We start from the raw sequence: 24,457 nt of genomic DNA, 5'->3' as shown, positions 1-24,457 counted from the left end.
CTAGGAATGGGGTGCGCGGCAGGAGCGGCAGCAGGCTTTGCTGTAGTACCAGTGGCTGCACAGGTTGACTTTGATGGCCAAAGCACAGTTGGTTCCTGCTTGGTCCTGGCAGCTGTCGTCTGGGGGGGAAGAAGGCAAAAAGCATCAATACAAAAAAGAAGAAATCATTGCACACTCATGAGCTCATTTTCCGCCGTACACAGCCTGCCCTAAGCACCAAATCACCCCAGTTGTGACTGCCACGACTCTGATATCAGGCAGAGCATCCCTTGGAAAACAGCATGGAGCTTCTCCATAAATATCATCACCAGCCTAAGCAAAGGCACCTGAAGGCTGACCCACTTCATCACAGCTGGCTTGGCCTGGGAGTCTGTTCTTAGACCCAAAATTCAAGATCTTAACTGCAAAATGGAGCTGCCCGGGGATTGCTGGAGCCACTGAGGGAGCCTTGCACTGAGCTGCCCCAGGCCAAGGGCCTCCCCTGGTAGGGCACAGAGTCACCCCAACACATCCACAATTTCTGCCCCAAAAAAGGCCATGTGAGAAAGGGAACAGGAATCCAGCAGTGTTACAGCAGGAGTCCGGGGCAAGGGAGCTGCTGGAGAGAGGGAGGAGGGCAGAAACCGCTACAATCCTCTCCCAACTCCCCTGCAATATTTTGTTTCAAATCCATAGGATTTGCAGGTTTTTATATATATGTGTGTGTGTGTATATATAAAATATGTATTTTATTTTATACACACACACATACACACACACACATATATATAGTTTAAAATCCATAGGATGCTTGAAACAAAGCTGCTCCTAGGGCTACAAGGCTCCTAGCTTGCTATGAGGGAGCCATGAGGCATCTCATGAGCACCATCCTGCATCCCAGACCCCGCAGGAGAGGTCAGCCCAGGGCACCCAGTGGGGCCAGAGCTGAGCCAGAGGCCAGCCCCAAATCTGTCTCCCATTTTCATGTTTTTTCTCCCACACCGTCCTTATTCCCAAATCCTATTAAAGAATTAAAACCGTGTGTTCACTAAAGATCACAGGGGCTTTAAGCCAGCAGACGAGTCAGATAACAAGATAGTTACAAATCCCGCAGGACATTTGGAGACCAAAAAATCATTACAATAATGGCACAGACAAAACTTCCTAGACATTAGCAGGACTCACACAGAAGCATGACCCAAGTCCACTCTCAAGAGCTCCCTTTTATCCTAAGGTCAGCACATGCTGCTTTTGAGCTCGTCCCTTAATTTAACGGGGTGATCTGCAGAAATGGCCACCCCCATGACAGTGGGAGAGCTGTCCCCTTTACATCTTCCCTGGGATGACTATGAAACTTGGGGTCGGTGAAAGCTAAGATGTTGGGTGGTGCTGCTTGGGGGGTATCAGTGGGAAATCTAGGTGGGGGGGGCTCACCTGGGGGCTCGGTGGGGCAGGGCTGCAGGTCGCAGGTCTGTTTGCCCACCGGCTTCACCAGGGGGTCGCAGCCCCGGACAATGTCCTTCCCTTGGTAGCACTTCACATCCCGCATCCTCACGCCGATGCCGCAGGTTTTTGTGCACTGGGGAACAGAGGGTGGGGGAGTGAGGCAAGACCCTGCGATCACAGGGATCTGTGCTAAAAAAGACTCCTGGGCCCAGCACTCACTGCCTGCCGCCTTTCGGACACCTCATCAGGCTGGGGTTACAGCGGGTCTGTTTTGGCTTATTATAGGCTGCAACAATGGGTTTGCAAGACTAAACAAATGAAGTGCCTGGAGCCAGCCACAGCCTCTCACAGCTCCTTGCCCACGCTCGCTGGGCTCAGCCCCACGGCTGCCAAACTTTGGCTGCCTTTACGGACCATGTAGGGTGCCAGGACAAACTGCATCCTTAATCTCTGCATCCCCCCCCAACCTCTGCATCCCCAGGACTCCATGCACAACCCACCAGCATTTGCAGGGTAAGAGGTGAAGAAGAAAAGAAAAAAAAGCCAAAGCTAACCCCAGACACCTCCTCTCAGTCCCATTCTCTCCAAGCACAGCCCGTCCCCATTGCGCTGTGGCAGGGCAGGCTCTGCCTCAAGCTGCAACAAAAGGGCCTCCCTGGGTGCTCCCTCAGGGGCTGTGTCCTGCAGAGCTTCACCCATCTCCTTGGGTTATTTTGCAGGTGGTGTGGCCCTTGGTATGAGGAGACAGGGCACCACATGCTCAGGGCAAGTGCACCTTAAAGGAAGGGCATTTTGCCCCCATCTCCCTCCCACAGACCCCCTGAGCCATCCCTGGCTCCCTCCCCACTCACCTCTGACCAGGGGGTTGTGTACCACTTGAAGCACGGCCGCTCAAAGCACGTCGTCTCCTCCACAGGCTTCTTGGCAACATCACAGTCGGCGGGGCTGCGGGTCTTGATCTTCCCATTAACGATCTCCAGGCAGAGCACGATCCTCTTCTTCACACCCCGGCCGCACGTGGTGTTACACTGTGGGGGTGCAAGGGGGAAATGGCTGAGATGGAGGGCATCCCTCCTCCATCACCCCCTGAAAACAAACCCCATGCTCCAAGCACCCCCCAAGCCCAGGGAGGGCTGCACTTACCCGCTCCCAGTCCTGTGCCAGCCAGTGCAAGGGGCAGTTCTTGTCCCCGCAGGGGTGGATGGCCAGCGGCTTCGTCTCCAGGTTGCACTGCGACTCCGGCACCACCCGCCCATCGCTGGTCTTGCAGTACACGTGTCGGATCATCCTGCCCTGCCCGCAGCCACCACTACACTGAAACCGCACCAGGCACAGCGGGTGGTCAGCGGCAGGGAAGGCAGCATGGACCCACCATCATCCCCATCCTCATCCCCATCCCCATCTCCATCATCCCCATCCCCAGGATGGGGTCCAAGATACCTCTATGAGGCTCAGTCACCTCCCTAATCCCAAATCATGGAGAGATCATAGGGGCTCAGCTTAAAATAGCCACAGGGAAGCTCAGTGCATCCTTCCCCATGCAGCTCTGCCACAGCCAATCCATCCCACAGGCCCCCCACACCAGTGCTGAGCAAAACTCAGCATCTCTCAGGCCAGGCAGGAGGGGAAGCACCATGAGCAGGGAACCCCAGGAATGCTCACAAAGAGTTCAAGGCAAAGAGGGACCAAGTGGCTGCAAATTTCCACCTCCTCCCAATGGCAAAGGGCTGCCCCAAGCACCAGTGGAGGCAGTGAGTGGTCCCTGGCTCTTTTGCAGCCGCTCTTGCAGAGACGCCCGGTGTTTCACAGCACTGCTGCTGCCATGGAAACTACTTATTTTTAGCTGATGCTAATGTATCAAAACCTGTGTAAAAATAGCTTGGGATGGAGGGGGGGGGTCTCTGTAGAGGAATTGTGCAGGAAGGGAAAAAAGAGGGGGGAAAAAAGGTAAAAAAGGAGGGAAAAAAAAGAGGAAAAAGGTTCATTTTCTGTGCATTGAGCATCAGCATCGTCAGCCACCCCAGGGTCTCACCGGTCCCCAGTCGGAGACAGTCCATTGCCGGTCACAGGGGGGTCCAGTGCAGTTCTTCTCAGCCAGGGGCCGGGCGCTGGCATCGCACAGCTTCTCATCCTCGGAGCAGCGGATGTCCCGTGTCACCACGCTCCGCTCACCGCACCGCGCTGAGCACTGCAGGGGGAACGGCATCAGCAGGGGCTCCCACCAGGATGGGAGCTGGGAGCTGCTTTCTGGGTTCTTTTTTTACATTTTTAATGTGTGAAAACACACGCTGACAATGTATAAGTGACTGCCTATAAAACAATCCGTAGCGAAGCCACTCCTCTTCCCCAAAATCCCCAGCCAGCAGGCACGTTAAGGTGCAGGAAGGCTGTATCCTGCCCAGGTGCTGTGCACGCTCCCTGCCAGGTGATGCCAGATGGCAGAGGGTAAAAACCCAAGTCACCAAAAATGTCTGAACCAAGCTGAGAAATTTTAGCTGTCACTTCGAGACGGGGTGAGATCGCCCTCGCCTCCAGCCTGGGAACAGCCAGCTCCTTTCCACGTCTTTGGAGAATGTTTTCCCCAAACCGCACAACTGAGATTTTTCATGCTGTGGATAAATTTGGCACCGTGCAGCCCCGTGACATTATTTAGAACTGGATTTGAGTTACTACAGTCTCACATACACACACATTTGCTCCATGCATAACGTAAAGCAGGGAAAAGTGTCAACAGCACAGCGCTCAGACGCACCGCGCTGATATGTTAATCCTCAGATCCCTGAAAAGTGCTTTTTTTTTATGCCTGTTTCCCCAGCCAACTTGGCACCCGGCTTCAGATGGGATCCAAATGAGATTAGCTTTGCTGCTGGCTAAGAACAAACTACTCCAGGACTGTCTCAAGCAATCTGTCCCTGACACATGCTGGAGGAGAATATGGATTTCTGTAAAATAAGCCACTTCGGTTTGCTGCACCAGTCAAAATAATGCACCAGCATGTGCACGGGGAGCTCCTCTCTACCCAGCTGGGAAAGTCAAAACATCCTGCAACACCGGGGAATGCACCAGCCCCTCCATCAGCTCCAGGGAAACCACACGCCCCAGCTCACAGAGGAAAAGAGACAATTAAATTATGACCAAGAAGCCTTTTGGGAGCCTCCCAGGAGGAAGAGTCCAATCCCATATGGTGTAAACCATGGGGCAGGCTCGCACCCATGGACAGCTTGGCTCAGAGCTCTGTCTGCTCTTGCTTAGGAGAGGTCTGGGCTTGATTTGGGAGCAGGAACAACATTTGCTTCTTTGCAGAGAGTCGAGGAGTGTGTGGGCTCCAGGGCACAAACACCACACTCCATGTAGCCATCCCCATTGCAGGGGACTGGCGGTGGCACCTTGGGCGGGCTCAGAGATGGGCACAGACCCAGAATCTCCCTCTCCCCATGCATTTCCAGAAGACATTGAAGAGGCAGGGCTGTTTCCTAGCATACCTGGGGGCACAGTTATGGTAACATATTGGCCACAGGCTCCTGCCCTATCTCAGCAGGCAATGCCAGCACCATGTGAGCCATCAAAGACCCCATGAGTGACCCTCTCCACCCCAGCATGGACCCAAGGCTTCATTTTAGGGGAAAAAAACATTACTGGTACATGCTGATCCACATGCAATGGCTGCAGCCAGTGTCCCAAAAAGGCAGAGTCCCTGATGGCCAGGGATGAGTTTCAATGGGAGAAGGAATGGAGAAGCTGCCAGGCCAGCGGTCCCCGTGCCTTACCTCGGACCACTCCGACATCTCCCACTGCGGCCCACAGGCCGGGTTCTTGCAGACCTTGCGCTCGTCAGGCCGGGTGATGTCCGCGGACTCGCAGAGGTCGCTGTAGACGGAGCTGTCGAATCCCGGCGAGATCATCTTCCAGCAGCGGACGATGCGGAACTGGTAGCCCTCCCCACAAGTGCGGGAGCACTCGCTCCAGCTGCTTGTCTCCCACCTGTGGAGACAAGAGAGGCCATCGTGGAATCCCACGGGAAAACCCTGTGTGCTCTGGGCTGGAGGAAGAAGGCTGCAATAGGAATGAGCTGTAGTCGGGCTGCCAGCATGAGACAGATTTTCCCATGGGATGGGATGTATTAATGGTCAGTGGTTTCACCCAGCTCATGCCTGCAGCAGTGGATGCTAAACCCAGACTGCCAAGATGAAGGAGGAGCCTACAGGCTGCACGCTTCTCCCATGTACGTTTCCAGCACACTTCTCTGCCATGCTTTTTGCCCACATTTGACCTCTCTTTTTTTGCCTGATCAGCTAAAGCACAGAGAGGACACAACCATCCATCACCCTGCAAATCCCAGCAATAATGTCACACGAAGCTGCCAGAGCCTGGTGGGACAGATTAATGTACAACTGTCAGTGTGACTCTGCTCACGGCGTGTGATGGGCTGGAAGAGCTGGGATCTGCTCCAAGGCACTGTCTGCCCCTTGCTGTCCCCTGCCACTACTGTCCTGAAGTTACAAGAGGGGAGCCGCTTTTAAACCATGGGGAAAAGACAAAGAGTCAAGATTTTTACAGTACTGTAACATTATGGCAATTCTGAATTCAAGAATAAGCTAAAAATGTAAAAATCTAAATGGATCAGAATACACAGCCCCCGGGGCCACCCACTGCTGCCACAGAGCCACGTCCCCCAGCTGTACCCCAGCCTGGCACGGGGCTCCAGGCACAAGCAGCAGCCACAGAGAGATGTCACATATTGAGAAGTGCCACCTAGATTCAGAAGCAGATGAAACCAAGGTTTTTCCTGTCCAGATTATGAAGATTCTCTTAGCACTTTGAAGAGAAAGCATTGCCAGCCCAAGAAGCATCCCATCTCTCCCTGGCTGCCCTGTTTGAGTTCCCGGCAGCTCCTTTGTTTGCCCACGGCTGAGCTGCAATCACCGGTGAATGATGGAGCAGCTCTTTTCTCTTACAGTGCAAGCTCCTGGGGCTGGAACAGCACGACTATAATGAGGGGCAGCTTTATAAAAGACCAGTGGGATAACCTAAGCATGAAAAGAACCCTAAAGCCTGTGATAAAATATTACAAATTTATTGCAAATAGAGATTGAAGTTCCCATGGTGTCTACAGGGCAGGTATGTTCCCAGCACCAGCCACATCCCCATGCTTTTCTTGCCCCAATTGCAGTCTGCCCTGGCTTTCAGCCTTAATGTGCAAGGTTCAACGAGACCTTACAGAGCAAAGGGCACACGTGCTTCTTCTTCCCAATTACACCAGGCAAAAGCGAGCCCCCTCTGTGCTTTTTCCCTGGTCCCTAGCATCGCTCTAGTCTTGCTTTGCACTGTTCACAAGTGACATCATTCAAGGGCATGCACCAGGTGGTTTTACTTCTCCCATTGCCCTGACACCATCACAGTCCTCCTTCCTTTCACAGACAGTGATCTGGCCTGCCCATAACTGCTGTTACTTACAAACCAGCAGCAGAGGTGCCCTGAGCCATATGGCTCAGCTCTGGATGGCAACTGAAATCACATTTGTTGGGAAGGAAACCTTCCGAAGGACCTCTAGCACAGGTTCCCCTCTGTACCAGCTCATATAAGCAAACCTCAGGGATGTTTAGGATGCCCAAGGGACCAAAGAGATGGATCCTTTGCAAGACTGAACTGCCCCCTCCAGATCACACACATGTTTCTACCCAAGCTGCCCAGGGAAGGACACTGCTTGCACTGGTAGAAGCTGGACCTGATGGGACCCCCAGGTGCAAACCCTACCAGGATTTACAGAAGTTTTTAACAGAAGTTAAAGAAGTTACAGAAGTTTTAACTGGCCTCCTTTCTCAGGAGGAAAATCTCACCAAGTCCCAGTGCACCCCAGGCAGATGAAACTAGGGGAGGAGGGATGAGGGTGCTACGGGTGATCCCTGCTGCAACCACCACCAGATCCACGCTGACCCCCTCCCCCAGATACACCCAGGGAGCCCCTCAGGAGCACCCTGTCGAGGCAGTACCTTGGCTGGCACTCTCTCCCAGCACAGAACTCATGGACGGGCTCGGGACGGGTCATGGCATCACAGTACGTATCATCCACTTCGATCCCATCATAGCGAACACACATCGCATATGTGGACATCACTCCTAGTTTCAAAGAGAATACACACACACAACAGAGGATGCTTGGTGATTTTGACATCCAAACTCTGCTCTTTTTCTTTTTTTTTTGCCCCCCTCCCTTATTTTTCTATTTTTGAACTGCATTTTCCAAAACTTCCTCCCGATGGAAAGCAGCAAGCTGGACTTTCCAACCCGTGGGGAGGGGTGGACCACAGAGGCCACCCAGCCAACACGGGCAGCATGGTTAAGGTTGGCTGGCTCCAAAGGCGGGCACGGCCACCCCTGCCAGGGCTTGCCCCCAAGATCAATATATGACTAACACGTTTTTATAGGAAACGCTCGGGGCAACGCGTCTGCTCGGCAGCTCCCTCCACCATGCAGCCATCGGCTCCCACCCTGCTGGGTATGGGGGGTGAAGGCGACAGAAAACAGCCCCCAACTCACTCCATCCACCCCCTCTCTCCATGTGCATGACACCCCATCTGTGCCCACAGCTCCAGGCCAAGGAAAGGGTCTGGGGGGGCTTTAGAAGGAGGCACCTGCCCCTCCAACTCCCGCTTCAAAAGCACAGGCAGTCAGAGCCATCAGACTCAGACCTTCCCCCCCCCCACAGCCTGCCATGCCAGAGTAAATGTTGTGAAGTCCTTTCTGGGACCTGGCTGGGGACCAGGAGGCTGCTCTGGCTACAGGTAACAAGAATTGCAGCTCTGGGGAACATATGGTTTACATGAAACTTAAAAAAAAATTAAAAAAAGATCTACAGCTCTTGACATGGTCTTGCTTCTCTGCGATATCTCATTAAGAAAAGGCAACGAGAAAGGAGAAATTTAAGTAAAACCTCTCCCTGCTAGCTGCAAACCAGGGCAGAGCAACCTGGTCCAGTCAAGGGGGAAATTTGTTTAGAGAGGATCAAAGAAGTCAAAAACGTCCCAGAACATGTGGCTGACGAGATGCCAGGGAAGGGGATGGCTTGCAGAGCTCCCATGTGTCTGCTGGACAAGAATAAGTGCCCTGGCATGCTTGAAAAATAAAATCCTTGCATCTGCTCTTTTAAGAGATGTCCCTTAGATTACAGTCTCCTCTCTCCCCCTTCTTTTCCTTCTTTCTAATTCCAGAAGCACAGCAGGATCTGGATTATTTCATGGTCAGGGGAGCGGAGCAGGCGAGCATATACCCTCTTCATCCCAAATGATGGGCTCACAGGGCCAGGGCCCCTAACCAAGGAGTAAAGGAGGAGAGAGACGAGATGGCTTGATTATTTGTAGGGGGCAAAAAGAGGGGTTTTATGCAAAAAGAATACAGGCCAGGATTTGGTATCTCTGGCATCTACATGGCTGTTCCAGATTGACACCCTCGCAGCTGAGATCAGGCTCCAGGGTAGGAGGAGTGGGAGAAACAAAACAAAATCAAAAAGCCAAATGCTATTTTGTTTCCTGCCAGAGCTGAACAATCTTCAAAATTTCACTCTGTAGGGAAGCAGCTGAGCTTTTCAAACCCCACTGAATAGTCAAAAGGAGGAGGAAGGAAAAAAAAAATTAAAAAAGGAGGCAATGTGCTGAGACTCAGCATAGATTTGGGGATCCTGCCGAGCCCCAGCACCATCCCTGCTGAGCTGGGAAGTGGAGGTGATGCTCAGAGCTCCCCGAGGGAGAGCGTTTTGCAGGCTGATGGACAAACTGGGCACTGACACCTGGCCCCTGATGCACCCACAGGTTTGGTGGGCTCTGCACACCCTGCAACCTGGCTCCTCTCCCCACGTCTGCACCCAGGCAGAGCAGATTCGGGGCTGTGCTAAACCAGCTCCAACGATCACGAGATCCCCTACACATCACCAGGTCCTTCCCATCCTTAACAGACATAAAAGTGACTCACACACCAGGTGATTTCAGCGGTTGTGCAGAATTTGGGTGCTTCTTATAACTACCTGTGGTACATGTAGAGCTGCAGGGTTCATGGGAGGAAAGCTTCCACCTGTACATGTCAGCAGCACTCACACCTTGGCCCTTTCTTAACAACTTCAATCTGTTTCTAGCGATAAGCAAACAAAAAAAAAAGAAGAAAACAAAACAAAACAAAACAAAAAAAAGGCATTTACAAGGCGAGCGGTGATCGGCCACGTCAGACACACACATCTGCCAGCAGGCTGCAGTTCGGTTGGGTTTGGGTTTGGGAGGGGATTGGCTTTGTTTGGCAGTTGGGTTTGGCATTTTCTGATTTTTTGGGGGTTTGTTTGTTTGTTTGAATCGGTTTGGTTTGTTTCACAACATACCTGTCCTGAGCCCCAAGTAGAATCCCCAGCCCGGTTAGAGGCAGAGCTTCCACTGTCTAGAAATAGAGAGAATGGGATAAAAATACCCACAAGTAGAAACAGTTCAGAATTTAACAAAAAGTTTGCATTTTTCTGCTCAAATACACCTGGCCCTCGGCATACAGCGACTAAAGGTGCAGTATCTCCTCCCCTGCATCTCCAGGGCCGGGCATGCCAACTCGTGCTGCTCAATGCGGCAGAGCTTTCGGCTGCTCAAATCTCAGCATCTCACTCCTTCCAAAAGCCAACACGTGGCACAGGAGTTTACGAGCCCACTTCTCAAAGCACGCTCTGCTGTTAAACACCAAGGTGTGCCATTTGCCTACCCGTCACTTTTGCCGCTCTTGGTTTGGTTTGGTTTCTGTTGGTTTGTTTAGAGAGGTAATTCGCATCTCTCATAGCCACGCTGTGCTCAAACGCGTAATGCCATGGGGAAAGGAGTAATGGGGTCAGCCTGGTGTATGAAAAAGCATTTGTCAAAGCAAGGATAACGGCTTCTCCCAGCTCAGTGCATCCTACGTGCTGTGAGGTGATAACACATCAGGGATACTGCACCTTTACAACAAAAGACTTTAATTCTGTTCTCATACCTTTGTTCAAACCCTTGAAACGGCTACACTGAAATAGCGTACCAGGTTGAATCCTGACATCCAGTTGTCTCTGGCCTGGCGAGATATGCAGCTTGTATGATTTCTAGGCAGCAGAAGCTCTGAAATGGCCTTATTTAATTATTCGTAAGAAAAAGTTCAGGTCTAGTGTATCAAATCAACCTTTAAAAGGACACTGTTGAGAATCCAGCCGTTTCCTTTCGGACCCACCCTCCTTCCACCGCCAGCACTGAGCCTCCAGAAGGATTAAAAACAACAACAATCTCATTTTCCCTGTTGATTTTGCCTCTGTCAGTTTGGCAAATGGTCGCTTCCTGCGCTTGAAATGGAACTGCAATGAATATGACTATTTTTTTTTGTGAAAAAAAGAACAACCTCTGCACACTATAAATAGTGTTTTATCTTGCCAAGGCAGCTCTGCCAGGGGACCCATGTCAGTCCCTGATCCCAGCTCAGCCCCGGCTGCCACCCAGCCAGGAGAGAGCTCACAAGATGAGAGTTTTCAGTAAAACCCATTAAAACGTAGTCAACATCTGGGTTTTGTACTTTAATTTGCCTGGACAATGGGGTGTTTTGTACTTTAATTTGCCTGGACAATGGGGTATTACCTAGATCCTCCGGTCTATACCCTGCTTTCTGAGGCACCAAAGTAAACACTAAGTTATCTTATGACTGGGACTCGTCTCCTTTCAAAATTAAAAATAATCTTCAAAATAAGCTTTGTACCACATCTGAGGACAGAAAACCTTTCAACAGTGTCCCTTTAATGCATGTGATCCTAAATAAAGAGCTGCTTCTATGCACAACAAGGTCGCAGGGACAAGTTCTCTTCCAGAAAAATCAGAAATTTGGTCACAGGGCAGTGTTTAGCTCTCTTACCATATCAAGCAAAGACAAAACTGTCATTTTGTTCTCCTCCAAAAGCAAACAGCAGCACGTTGTCCTACAAATCTGGTGGCTTTTACTCTGCTATTTTTCCTTTTGATTATGAGCTTTATTATGAAAGTCAAGTATTTTTTTCCCTCCCTGCTCTTTCCTTCTGCTTTTCAAGCAAGCAACAGCACCAAAAATGAGCACCAGTCTCTCACTCCCAGCTGAGGTCTAGGCTGCCCTTCTTCCCAAAACAGTCCCCGTAGCAGAAGAATAATCCTAACAAGTGCACACAAACACCACAGACCAACGTCCAGCTCACATTTCTGTGTTTTATTTCAGTAATTTTGTTTAAGTAAAGGAGGAAACTCTTGACTCCTGTTGAACACTGCAGCGTGGGCATGGGACGAAGGACAGAGGATGCCTACATCTGCCCTGGCACATCACGGAAAGGCTTTAACTGCCCCAGGAGAGGGGAAGCATCCTGGCATCTCTACCATAGCACAAAAGCCACCCACTCATCCATGTCCCAGCAGAGATTGTCCCCAGTGAGTACAGCACACCACACTGGCGCAAGTTGTTCCTGTACCTGATAACTCCATCCACACCAAGAACTATGAGAGTTCGGAAAGAAATCAAACACCCCACCTCTAACCACCACTGTCCCATCTGTACAGACTGGCTGGTTACGTCTGCAGAGATGACCCCCCCTTGCTTCCTCATTTACAGGGAATGAAAGTGAGCCAAAAGCCACCATTCATCCCACAGTGAGCCTGGGAAGGATTTTGGAGGTCTCAGGTCCTCCTGCCCACAGCTAGGTTGACTTCAGTAACAGATCAGATCCCACAGGGCCTCACACAGTCCAGTTTTGTCCATCTCCAAGGATGGAGATCCCCACTCTGCCCCAAGCCAAGGGCAAGAGGTTTTCCCTTGTGCCCCATCACCATTTCTGGCTGCCTCCTCCACCTCCCCTTTTCCTGGAGGAACAAGTCCAAGCCCCAGTGCTCTTCACATGCCTCGTGCTCCAAGAGCCAAGCTCCTGTAAGAGCTAAGCTGCTCTGAACTTTAAAGTCCCTGTGCTCCCAGAAGGCAGAAAAACATCAGCCCCATCTAACAGCTACTGGGGAGAGGTTTAGGGTACCGGGTGCCAGGCAATGCTACCCAGGTGGGGCAGTGACCAGGGCAGCCCCAAGGAGCAAGGCAGCCCCTTTCTCGCTCCCCACGGCACGGTAAGGCAGGGGAGCTGACGGCGCTGCCCTGGCCTGTCAGAGCACTAATGAAATGCTTGCTTTGGCAGCCAAAGGCAAAGTTTCCAAGCCAAGCCATGAGAAGAGATGATAGACTCAAGCCCTTGGCAAGGTTTTAATGTTCTTATCATTAAGAAGTTTGTTGATACATTTGGCTGCATGGACATTTTCTTTAGCATAAGTTGCTTTAGCATAAGCTAGTATAAGTTCTGGGTAAATACAGCTAACCATAACCAAAGAGCATCTGCTCAGCACTTTACGCCTTCCAAAGCCCAGCATCACAACCCCTGTTTTACTGGTGGTGAAGACTAGAGGACAAAAGAGTCAAAGCAGCGGAGCCAGGAGGGAACCCACAGGGGAGGCTGGGTATCAGGGCCACTGAACAAACTGTGGGGATGCACAGTAGGACCCAAATCCATGGCTGTGGGTCTGGGACCTGGGTGGCTTCCAAGGCCTTGCTTTCAGCCTAAGCTCTCCAGAAACTTTTGGTTTGTAACTGCACATGAAAGAGGGCTAAACCAGCTGTTAAGGGAATCCTGAAGCAATGTCCCTAATACCAGTCACTGCCACTGGAGAGATATTGGTATTTTTGTCCAAGTAATGACTTAATGCAATGACTGACTGCATTGACAGCAAACCCAGGCTATTTCTGCAGGCCCTACAGAAGAGCTCCTGTTGCCCAGCTCTGCCTCTCCAGCAGTGGTTAACCAGGCAGGGCCATGCTAGGAGCATGTTCCTGCCAACACGAGTGAGGAGGATGGTGGTGGCACCCAACAGAGTGGGTAGAAAGGGGCCAGGACCAACTTCTGCTGCATGAGAACTCAGAGGAAGGGGCCTGGGGAATTGGAGCAGGACGTCAAGAGAAGGCAAAAGGAAGAGGCTTCTCTATGGCCACAGCTCTGATAAGGCAGCGTGACAGGCAGAGAGCAATGCACAATCTGACAGGCATCAGCATGGACTTGCCACCATTCCTATTAAGGAGGGCAGTAAGTTTTCCTCTTGCTTAAATGCTCTCTTGACTTTCTGCTCCCAAAACCTCCAGCCTTTCTTTCCAATTTAACCCCCATCAGAAAGCTTTCACATATATCATCCTGCACCCACTTACCTTATGCCTTCCAAAGCAGATAGAAATCATGCAATGGGGTCTGCATCGAGTACGGGGCAATTATAAGTCAAGAATAGCAATAAATAGGATTGACATAGTTAAAGACATGTCTCCTACCTTGCTCTGTGGGTTCTGTTCCCTTGAGGGCTGGTCATGGTGACAGTGGCATTTGAAAACGGCGTCTCTGCAGATGAGTTGATGGCTTTGCCGTTGCTCAGCTCCATGTAAGTGCTATTAATGGTGTAGGTCACAACACCATCAGTGTCCTCATAGTCAACATAGAGGCTATCAATGTGTGACCCCACAGAGTTGATTGGGTCTCCCTGGGCAAAGATGCTGTTCATGGTCATGTTGAGCACCAACTCCTTGGAGTCTGAGCTCTTGTCCAGCAGCTTGTCCGTGATGGCGTTCTCCGAAAGGAATTCCCTGGAGGTGAGCCGGGGCTCGACGTCTCTGTCGTCATGGTCTGTCTGGTAAGTAGACCTGGTTACGTTTGAATCTAGATTGGAGCCAACAGGGGGAAACAACAGTGACAACCACAAAATGCATTCAGGCTGGGAGGCAAAAGCAGCCCGGAGCAGTGGGGGCACATTGGAGCCTGAGCAGCCACCCATGAGGCAGGAGTTGGGGTTTTGGGGGACAAATCCCATGGGGATGTAAACCCTTGGGAAGAGTGTGCAGCTCTGTGGGTCTCATCCTGCTACGGCCAGAAGATAGCTCAGCGCCTGCCAGCACAGCCCCAAGCCATAGCAGAGGTCAGAAAGAAAGGTGCCCTCCTGGCCCCAGAGCCCATGCAGCCATGCTGGGAAAGCGCTCAAGGCAGTTTGGTGGTGGGATGCCCAAGGGACGAGAGCAGGGAGGAGGTTGCTGGGGATGGGGCAGAGGTGGGAGGTGACAGAAGATGTTGTGACAGGGAGCTTTGTGCACCCAGGGCTCCCTCCTGTCCTTGGTATGAGGCAAAGCACAGCAAGGTACCAGCAGGGAGCCCTCACCCATGGCCACCCCCCACACCTCCAGAAACCAGAACCTGAAGGGCAAAGAGGATTTATGAGCAGAGATGTTTTAAAGAACTTTCCGAGGTTTCCAAAAAACAAACCAGCAGAATCACCAGAGGTAGAAACAGAGCATTTCTCAACAAGAGCTCTGAGAAGCAGAACAGTGAGGCCCAAGTCTCCTCCTTACCTTGGGGTTGTTTGCCCTTCAGTTTTGGCTCACAGTCAATTGTGTCTGCTCTTTCATAGACCTCATTGGTTTCCTGACCTTTGCTCAAGTTTAAATCTTCCTCTGTGTCCTGCCTTCCAAACACCTGGTTCTCCAAGTCTATCCTTTCCCTGGAGATTTTCCCAAAATAGGTTGCATTGTGCTGGATAAAACCCAATGGCACGTCTCCATCAAACTCTCTGCTTTCTTCACTATCTGACTCGGAGAAGGTGTAGTAGATGGGCTGCAGATTTTTTGAGTGTGGCTTCCTCAGGAGGGTGTACTCAAATGTGATGGATGGATTCTTGCCATTTTGATTCCAGACCTAGCAAAAAATTAAATTATTAGCGGATGCAGTGAATATATGGCATGCAAAGCCTGTCATTCATCTTGGACTTGACAGTCGGTGAGTATCTACTTTGCTATTTCCAATCTGCTTCCCATCATATTGCCAATTTCTTAAAACTGGAGCCCAGTACAATTTTCCAAGGGTTATTTGGCAGCCCCATCCTGGGGATTAGCCCCAGCTCAGGGACTGGGAGCCACATGTCACATTCCCTCCTCTGCCGCTGAGCGACCAGAGATGGGAGATCCACATCCACCACTTACAAACCCATTTTTTGTGGCTTTTTGAGGAGCATGCACACATCCCTTCAGCTGCTACATCCCCCCTGGGCATGGGGACTCACAGCTGATGTGCTACAACATCTGTTACCGGGCCAGCGCTTTATAAGCACCCAAGCAACCATTCCTTCCTCTTCCAGAGGATCCCAGGGCTACATAGAAGATGGCAGGAGCTGGCTCTGGATGGCTGCCCAGAAGAAAGTTAAATTACTTTTCTTCATATGCCTGGTTTTAGAAGGTTTGCTTTCAAGAAAGAGTTGGGGTTTAAGTTTTGTGCACTTGTCTAAGCTATCTGACTCAATTTCTTATTTTTACTTTTCCTGCCAGGTAACTTGGATAATAATGCCATGGAGTGGAAGAGAAATCCCCCCTCCCGCAGTGCCTGAGGCATCTACTTCCTGCAGAGAGAGGGGTTTCCAAGCCCACATTCATTAGTCACAGCCCGGCCTGCATACAGAGAGCGCTGATGCAAATAAAGTAGGTTTCTGCAAGGAATTGAGCAGAGTCACTGCTCCTCCTCTCCTCTTTGAGCTGTCCAGGAAAGCCAGGATGCCATGGCAGGACTCTGCTCCCATGTCCACCCCATCCCTTCCTTGATCCAACACAGATTTTCCCTTCCCCAGCACTCCCAGCCTCGGAAACTTGAAAAGTCCAAGCTCACCATTATATTCAACCCTTGATTTGTTGGTCCTTGTGCGACAATGTACTCTATGCCAGTCTCATAAACATCCATGGGCCTGCGGTACTTGAACACCGTGCCTGCAATGTTGAAGTTCTTTGGACTGTCAACTTTGTAGTTTCCATTGAAGAAATAGTACCCAGCTTCATCAGCCACAGCTTGAAACAAGAAAGAAAATTCAGTTCAACCACATGTAAGAGCAGAGGTATGCAGTACTGTAATGTGTTCATGCAGACAATATTAGAGTGTCACATAATAAACCAAGGGTTTTTCCTACATTACAATGTATTTGTCACCTATTTCCAACCCACATCATGTGAGTACGCTCCCAGAGCCATGCATTACAAGCTCCTGGGCATGTGGCTTACACTAGCCCATGGCTCCTCTCGCCCTTGTGGCACTAGCACAGCATGAACACTGAGTAATCACAGCTCTGCAGACAGATGGCCAACAGCAGGAGCTGCCTCCTTGGGCTGATGCCAACAGCAGTGGCCCATCTTGGGCCACCCAGAGGTAACCAGGAACCGCACTGTCCGCCAGGCTTTTCATTCCAGCTTTCCTGCACATGGCCACGAGCCTCTGAGGCAGCATCAGAGCATGATGGTAGCAAATCTGTTTCTCTTGGGCAAGTCCAGAATTTTTTCCACATTCCTCCTGAGCAGCTCTGTCACCTCCAACATGAGATGGATGGCGTGGCCACCAACACTTCAGCAAGGCAACACACAGGTCACATCTTGGTGCTGCTGTCATGTGGCCATTGCACATCCCCTGAACAGGAGAAGACCAAGGGGATCACATGAGAGGTGAAGTCACTGGGCTATCTGTGACCTGGCACCAGTGTATTCGTCATACAACACTGAAGTAGCAATAATATTGACCAGAAGTTTCTGCATTAAAGCAGGCAAAGTGTTGATATATACAGCCCAGGTGCTCAGACTGCAACAAGGAGAAATGGGCTGGCTTAGACAACGTGGTTGTGATTTACATTGACTGTGGACTTAGCTCATGTCTGCAATAAAACTACATTCATATTCACATTGGAAAAAGCATTAGCTCGCATAGGCATGCATTGCAGGGAAGTACCAAGAGGTTATACACACCCAGAACATCTGCAGATTTTTTCCGTTCTACTATCTGGATATCCCTTGCTCCAGCGGGAATGTGCATTACCAGAGAATAGCCTATGGGAAACTACAGATTAATGAAAGGAACTTTGTAACAAATAATCTGAATGAAACGCTCAGTAGTCAATACTGCAATATATCAAGCAAGATGGCCTTGGTCCAAAATTTTCTATAAGGAGTTATAGAGTAAAAAAAACACTGATGTTGGTAACTGTTAGGCTGCAGACAGGACTTTATTGACATTAGAAAATAAAAATGTGTGAACTATACATCCTGGTGGAAAAACACTGCCAAGGTGACAAAGGATGCAATCTTTAAGTGCACAAATATCAAGTTTAGTTAAACTGGTGTAAGAGGTATCTGAAGACTGCTTTGTCAGCTAGAGAAGCTGCCTTGTGGTTCAGTATTGAACCCTGTGCTAGCCTGGTCTTCCTGAAACCCCAGCAAGAGATTACTGCTTGATTCCTCCTTTGACTCTGCTCAGCACCAGGTAAGCAAGGGGACAAGTCCCATCAAGGCCACAGAAGTTCCTGTGGCTTGGTCCCTCTTAAACTGATCCTCAGAGACCATTAATCATTATTCCCAAATTAGACAGCTATACTTAGGACAAGAAGGTTCCGTTGCTTTATATCACACTAATTTTGGAAATCCTGGTCTTTCAAAACATCCTCGCTTCCTGTTATTACAAATCATTTATTTGTAGTCTTACTGGGTCATGAGAAATAAGACTAAAATAGACACCAGCCTCTTGCATAACCCAGCATCAGAGACCTCAGGCTTCTGACAAGCATCATGCAAATCACAGAATCACAGAATCACAGGATCTCAGGAGTTGGAAGGGACCTCGAAAGCTCATCCAGCCCAACCCCTGCCAGAGCAGGATCACCCAGACCAGGTCACACAGGAACACATCCAGGCAGGTTTTGAATGTCTCCAGAGAAGGAGACTCCACAACCTCTGGGCAGCCTGGGCCATGCTCTGTAACCCTCGCAGTAAAAAAGTTTTTCCTCATGTTCAGATTGAACCTCCTATGCTCCAGCTTGCTCCCATTGCCCCTTGTCCTGTCACTGGACATCAGAGAGCAGAGCCTGGCTCCTTCCTCCTGACACTCACCCTTTACAAATTTATAAACATTAATGAGGTCAAAGTTACTGTTTTTCTTTAAAGAATGCTTTCCCTGCCCAAATTTAACATACACATTAACACACACAGAACTTATGGGGGGAAACTGAAGCAGGGCAGTTGGTAAGAGCCAAAAGCATTTTACCAAAAAGTAAATACATTAAAAAAACCAGCCCTCTGGTGCAAATAAAGCAAAGGGGCCCCAAAAGCCTTACCAAGATGAGAATTCCCTTTCCTGTAACTGCCGGTCACATGAGTGCAGCTGCTCCCATCTCCTTGGCAAACTCCACACTTATCCAAGGTGTGGGTGGAAAAGAGAATGCCATCGCATCCAATCGGCTAAGAAACGCACAAATAGAGTATCGAGGGTCAGGCAAATGTTGCACCCGTCGTAATTTGCTGAATGCTACTAACAATATTTTTGCTATAATGTTTAACAACCTCACATTTTCCAGACACGCAAACCCCTCGGAAATCAGTGTATTTGCAGGATGTTCCATCCCGAGCCTGAACCATTAACTGTCTCTGACCATCCACAGTGGTGCAATGGAGGTCACAGGGCTTGCTAGAAATGTGAACATAGTCATCTGAGGGGAAAGGATATAAAGACACATTCAAAACAGCAGAAACACAATAACTTTCATCCTACCAATGTCAACGAATCTCTGCCAAGCTAAACAACAGCAGCAACAGCACAGTGTTACAGGAGCCAGCAGTTCAGAAGCTGCCATCTCTTGTGCTCCAGAGGCTGGACAGGAGATGGCACTTCTGAGAACGTGCCAGGCCACTGCTGCAAACCGCTGCACAGCCAGGGAGGAGCCAACGCACCCTATGATGCTCCTGGCATCGCCAACATCAGCCCAGGGAATGCACCAGTAACAGCCACTGGTCTGTGCAAGGACTTGCAGCAGCAACATATATATCATTATACAAAAACATGCATGATCACCTATCAACATTTAATACATAATTTAAATTAACATACATGTATTGCTAGAAATATATATACAACTGTATTCAAAACCACAGCAGCTTAAAACACCAGAACCTTTCCAAAAAACATCCAAGTTGGACTCAATTTGCCCTTTGCTTCCTGTAGGCAGCTGCCTGGCTGCATCCCCTGGCCCAGCAGTCCCACATGTTAAAAATATCCACAGGAAGCAAATGACAAATTCATATTTGCATCAGAAACCCAACGCTAAGTGTTGAACTCCGCCAATTACTGAGCGGTCGTATACCCACTGGCCTGCGCACCCAAGCAAGACAGCATCAGTGTCAAAACATTATTCTGCAAATCCCCCAGGAGCCGCATGAACGCCTGCTAAAAAAACAAAACAATTCACTGTAACTATTCTGGTGAATCATCTCAAAAAGCAAATATGTTTAAAGAAACTGTCACCTTGCCACAGGAAAGGGACAAAAGCTGCCAAGTAGTTCTAGCTAACCAGCCTGCCACGGGCCAAGCTCTACCATGCTGACCGTGCCAAGAAGGCTGGCGAGACAAGGGATTGTTTCACATAAGAGGAGGCAACAAGTAATTTGATGAAGTATAATTGTTCTTAGGTATGTGCAGAGACACCTAAAATAAGAAAGATGCATTAGATCCCGCCTCCATATTTAGGCACCCAAATGCCACCGTGAGTCTGAAGAACCAGCACTCAGGAGCCTCCAGGAGAGGAGTCCTGGGTTCCAAATAGCTCTAAAAATCGGCTGCGTTTTTTTTTTATACTTGATTTTGATGGGAGTTAGGTGCCTAAAAATGAAATAAAATCTCAGTCCCTGACTGCTAAGTTATTTCTGCAGTCCTGTGTCGCTCACCTCAGATGACCAAACTGCATCTCGATGGCATTTGACAGAGCACATGAAGAGTGTGGGAGTGAGCAAATATGACCAAAATGCAATGTGGCCGGCAATGGCCCCAGCTCAAAGGACACTTGTTCGGGTGAGCTGGGCTCTCCCTGCCAACACAGTCCATCACCCCTTGCTCTCGCATCCTCCTCCAGCCTTTCAGCTCTTTGGTCCTTGCAAGCTGTGACCAACACAGGCTGCAGCCATAAATTCATGTTGTTATTTTAGTTTTAAGTGACCCCGCAGCTGCAAAACACGCCTTTGAACTTGGGAGACAGCTGATTGTGTCTCTGAAAAATCACTTTAAAACAGCAGAGGAGGAGCCTTCCTGCAGGCTATAGCATCATAACTATCAAAATATTTTGGCTAAGCATTATGAAACACACAAAGAATGTCTTGTTACCAGGATATAAAGGTTTCCATTGATATGTTCTGCCGTTATACACATGGGAGTTAAATGATGAACACTGCTCCTCTCGAAAGCTCCTTCCGTTCGCAGGGCACTCCTAGAATGGGATACATTAATATCCTGATGAAAACAAAATGTGGGAAAGGTTTCTGGCACATCTTGGCTGGCTGCAGGGAGCATTTCCATCGCCTGCCCTGTCCAGAGCCACATCCTTAATCCTCCTCCCACTGCAGGGACAGTGCGGTGAACCCCTCCAGGACATTGTGCAAGAACCACCCACTGGGTTTTATTGCCCCCAGTACAGCCAAAAGGCCCAAAGCCCCAACACAATGGAGATGGACACCAAAGAAGGCAACTCTGGTCACTTGGAGGGGCAACGGGGTGACAGGACAAATGGTGTCCCCTCTCTGAGGGCCCAGAAATGTCACTGAACAAAGCAAGCATGACTTTCCACACTCTGTATTGAGTGTTCCCGATGAGAAAAAGGATATCCTTACTTGTACTTTGCAGAGCTGATATCTTTTGGACGTTCCAGTGCAAGTTTTATTAGCCAGCCCACTCGCTGACTTTCTTCTGAATAAAGAAATGATGGTTAGATGGAGGTCAAACACTTTGTTTCTCTTTTTTTAATTATATTTGTCCCCTGCTTCTGTAAGATCTGCCTCCACATAGCAGAGCCCCATAGAGATCTATCACAGTCTCACTGGAGCTGATAGCAAAGGTCTCTCTGGCTTTGTTACCTGTAGCGTGAACTATGTTTATTACAGCACCCTAGGAGACACCATGGGGACAAGGGCCTGGGGACAAGGTTTGCAAGGTGTTTTCTGGCACCTACACAGCCTTGCAAACCTTGCAGAGCAGCTGAGATCACCGGGTCCCCAACCAACCCTGACCACAGTGTCCTCGCTGCTGTGCCTAGAAGCCTTGAGAACAGGGTCATGCTATGACTGCTGCCCATCTGCACTAATCCCTGCAGGAGAAACCTCAGGGCCAGCACAGGAATAGCTTGGGTGGTCCTCTCAGCAGGGATGCCTGGGGCACAGCATCCTCACGGCAGCACACTCGGAGACATACTTACCTTCTGCACAAGCAGGGTTTGTCAGACAACACCTTTTCACCAGTGCTTATCTACCGAGCGATGACCTTCTGGAGATCAAGTCTACCCCCAGCAAGCTGGAGATGCCCACACCCTGGCAGGTGGGCGCCGTACCTCTGCCGCAGGCAGTGCCTCTCCTGGGACTTGACGCCTCCCCCGCAGGTCCTGGTACATGCTGTCCACTTGGTCCACTCACCCCACCAGTACGCGGTGACATCTGCCCCGTCCTCCAGGCTGTTGGAGGTCTGCATCAGGTCCTGTTTGCCCCGGCAGGCAGTTTGGGGAGAGAGGCAGCATCAGCATCTGCACAACAGAGCCTGCTCGGATGGACCATGGGCATCCCCCACCCAGCCTGCCCTGAGCAAACATGGCATTTCCTTTTGGATCTGAGGTCCGGCCTGAGATTTCCATCTTGCAAGAAACCCTGCATTTTTCCAATTGTGTTTCATTACAAATTGGAAAGAAATGGCAATATTTGGGATTCCTTGGGAAAGGAAACATTCATTGTTTCTCTCAGTTGGCAAAATGAGCTCCCAAACAACCCTAAACTTTCCAAATCTTTTGGTGCTCTCTGACTCTTGCTCCACAGTGAACTCAGGGAACTGAGGAGCTGATTGCAGCAAAAAGCTTCACTGAAGCTCAAGGAAATCCTTGCAAAACCACTCTGAAGTGTGAGAGCACACCAGTGGATACTGGCAGGCCAGAGGAGCCCATGTGTCCCATTTGCAAATGCCACCAGGTTTGTCACTTCAGGAGGGTCCCTGACACCCTCATCTCCCACCCTTCAGCCCTGGCAGGCAGCAGTGTGACCATGGGGACAAGGGAGCTGCTCCACCAGCAGTGTCACCACCACACGTCTGCACTCAGTAAGGCGCTCATATCCCTTCACAAGGGGCACAAAACCTCCTGAGGAGTCTCAGCTATTGCTTGTGGCAGGGGAAGGGGGTGTATTTTTCCATCCAGAATCACTGCTGGTTAGGGGAGTGCTATTAATTCTGTGTTTAATTGGAAAGGGAGAATAATAATCCATGCAAACAAATGAAAGCTCCAGCTGCTGCAGGGACCGAGGAAGTGATGCTCACCCAGGAGCAGGGCATGACCTTTCATGGATCTGGAAATGATCTGTGCACCCTCTTAGCCATGGATAGTACAACTCACATTAAGCCCAGACTAAACAGCTAAGCTAAGCCCTTTGTCCTCACACTCGCTGGAGATCTGATGCGTGCACAGACCAGTTCTGCAAGTCCCAGGGGTTACCCAGTCCAGACACCGCATCAGTTTGAAGCCCAGAGACCTCCAGCAAGGCCACACACTTACCTGAGCTATCACAAAGGCAACGTTGCCTACGAGGAGAAGAGCCAGGGTGCCTTTCAGCTGGGATTGCGCACTGATGGAGATGCTGCTCCACCTCCACCTAGGTATCTTCATCCTAGAAAGCAACCAAACATTGCTCTAAGCAAAATGCCCATCCCTCTTCACCACCCTCTGAGGGCAGGGGCTGCTCTGCAGCCTGGGTTACAGCACGCGTCTTCTTCAGCATTCCCAGTCAATTAAGTGACATCAGCCACCAGTGACTTGATCCTGAAGTTATATTTAATTAGTGGAAGCATTAAGACATTACAGGTTCACATCCCATCTCAGCTGTTATCTTCCAAACTCTGCACTGGTTCCCAGTGGTGGCACCTGATACTACCAGTGCAAGTTGAGACTCCAAGCCTGCCTTGGAAAAAATGGTGGCTTACACCAAAGCAAGCATTGCACAAGAGGCAGTGACTAACAAGAAGTGTCTCTGGATCTATAAAAGCAGTGCATTGAAATATCCCCATTTACAGAACTGCTCCTAGAAGAATGAGATGAAAGGCTTCATAAACCAAAAAAATCAATTAACAGCCATTTTTTTCCTTATTTCTTTTGTTCCACTCTAATTCTCACCAATACCCAGGAAAGAAGCTTGTTCTTATAGAAAAGAAACCACCCACAATTAAATAGCAGAAATTAAGTATCCCAAGTGTCAGCCTTTCATCTTTCTCCATCTGCCTCATGGAAGAAAATAACTCAGAACGTCATTTTCTTAGAATCATAGAATGGTTTTGGTTGGAAAAGACTTTTATGATCATTGAGTCCAACCATTGATTCAGCCCTACTAAGTCTGCCACTACACCATGTCCCTAAGCACGACACCTACTTTTAAACATCTCCCTGGGCAGCCTGTTCCAGTGCTTGACAATCCTTTCAGTAAAGAAATTCTTCCTGATATCTAACCTAAACCTCCCCTGGCGCAACTTGATGCCATTTCCCCTTGTCCTATCACTAGCTATGAGGGAGAAGAGACTGACCCCCACCTTGCTACAACCTTCTTTCTTAAAGAAAACCCAGCTCAAATCCACAATACATTTTATTGTGAAGCTCACTGCAAGAGCCAGAAAGGAGCGTTTCAGGAAATCATGCTTCCAGGCAATCAAAGCAGCTCATGTCTGTAAGAAAAAGAAAAGAATATTCTCCTCTAAGCTAATTTCCCTTGAAAAGTAACTAGGCAGTATCTTTGGGAAGCAAGGACGTGGGCAAGGGGCTGCTCCTGGGGAGATGGGGCAGGGCTGCAGACCTGCAACATAAAGAGCTTCTTTCCTACCCCTTATTCTTCTTTGCAAGGGCTTTTGCGGCAGTTTCAGAAACGCAGAATTGCCGGCAACGCCAGCACA

The 24,457-nt window shown here is 49.8% G+C and overlaps 1 protein-coding gene across 1 annotated transcript; it reads right to left on the bottom strand.

Moving 5' to 3' along the window:
- On the bottom strand, nucleotides 1-23,186 carry ADAMTSL2 (ADAMTS-like 2). Its single transcript, XM_010187983.1, has 19 exons — nucleotides 23,076-23,186; nucleotides 21,873-22,015; nucleotides 21,160-21,235; nucleotides 20,657-20,759; nucleotides 18,847-18,992; nucleotides 18,621-18,744; nucleotides 17,260-17,340; nucleotides 16,142-16,317; nucleotides 14,839-15,181; nucleotides 14,669-14,683; nucleotides 13,774-14,173; nucleotides 9,443-9,546; nucleotides 7,416-7,542; nucleotides 5,193-5,406; nucleotides 3,458-3,613; nucleotides 2,569-2,739; nucleotides 2,277-2,453; nucleotides 1,414-1,558; nucleotides 1-119 (listed from the first exon to the last, which is right to left on the bottom strand). Exons 1-19 carry the CDS (start codon nucleotides 23,184-23,186, stop codon nucleotides 1-3), a joined length of 2,931 nt encoding a protein of 976 aa, XP_010186285.1.
- Between the last annotated feature and the right edge of the window lie 1,271 nt (nucleotides 23,187-24,457).

This window comes from Mesitornis unicolor, unplaced genomic scaffold, assembly GCF_000695765.1.
Source record: "Mesitornis unicolor isolate BGI_N332 unplaced genomic scaffold, ASM69576v1 scaffold37237, whole genome shotgun sequence".
NCBI classification, from domain to species: Eukaryota; Metazoa; Chordata; class Aves; order Mesitornithiformes; family Mesitornithidae; genus Mesitornis; species Mesitornis unicolor.
The sequence above is the reverse complement of the archived record's forward strand: the minus strand, read 5'-3'. Positions and strand labels throughout refer to the sequence as shown.

What these genes read in the sequence shown, in the direction of transcription:
- ADAMTSL2 (XM_010187983.1), bottom strand. Translation starts at nt 23,186, where the DNA reads ATGAAGATACCTAGGTGGAGGTGGAGCAGCATCTCCATCAGTGCGCAA. An exon ending in ATCAGCTCTGCAAAGTACAA is followed by an intron (nt 20,760 to 21,159) that starts GTAAGGATATCC and finishes ATCCCATTCTAG; the next exon opens with GAGTGCCCTGCGAACGGAAG. An exon ending in AAAATCTGCAGATGTTCTGG is followed by an intron (nt 16,318 to 17,259) that starts GTGTGTATAACC and finishes TCTTGTTTCAAG; the next exon opens with CTGTGGCTGATGAAGCTGGG.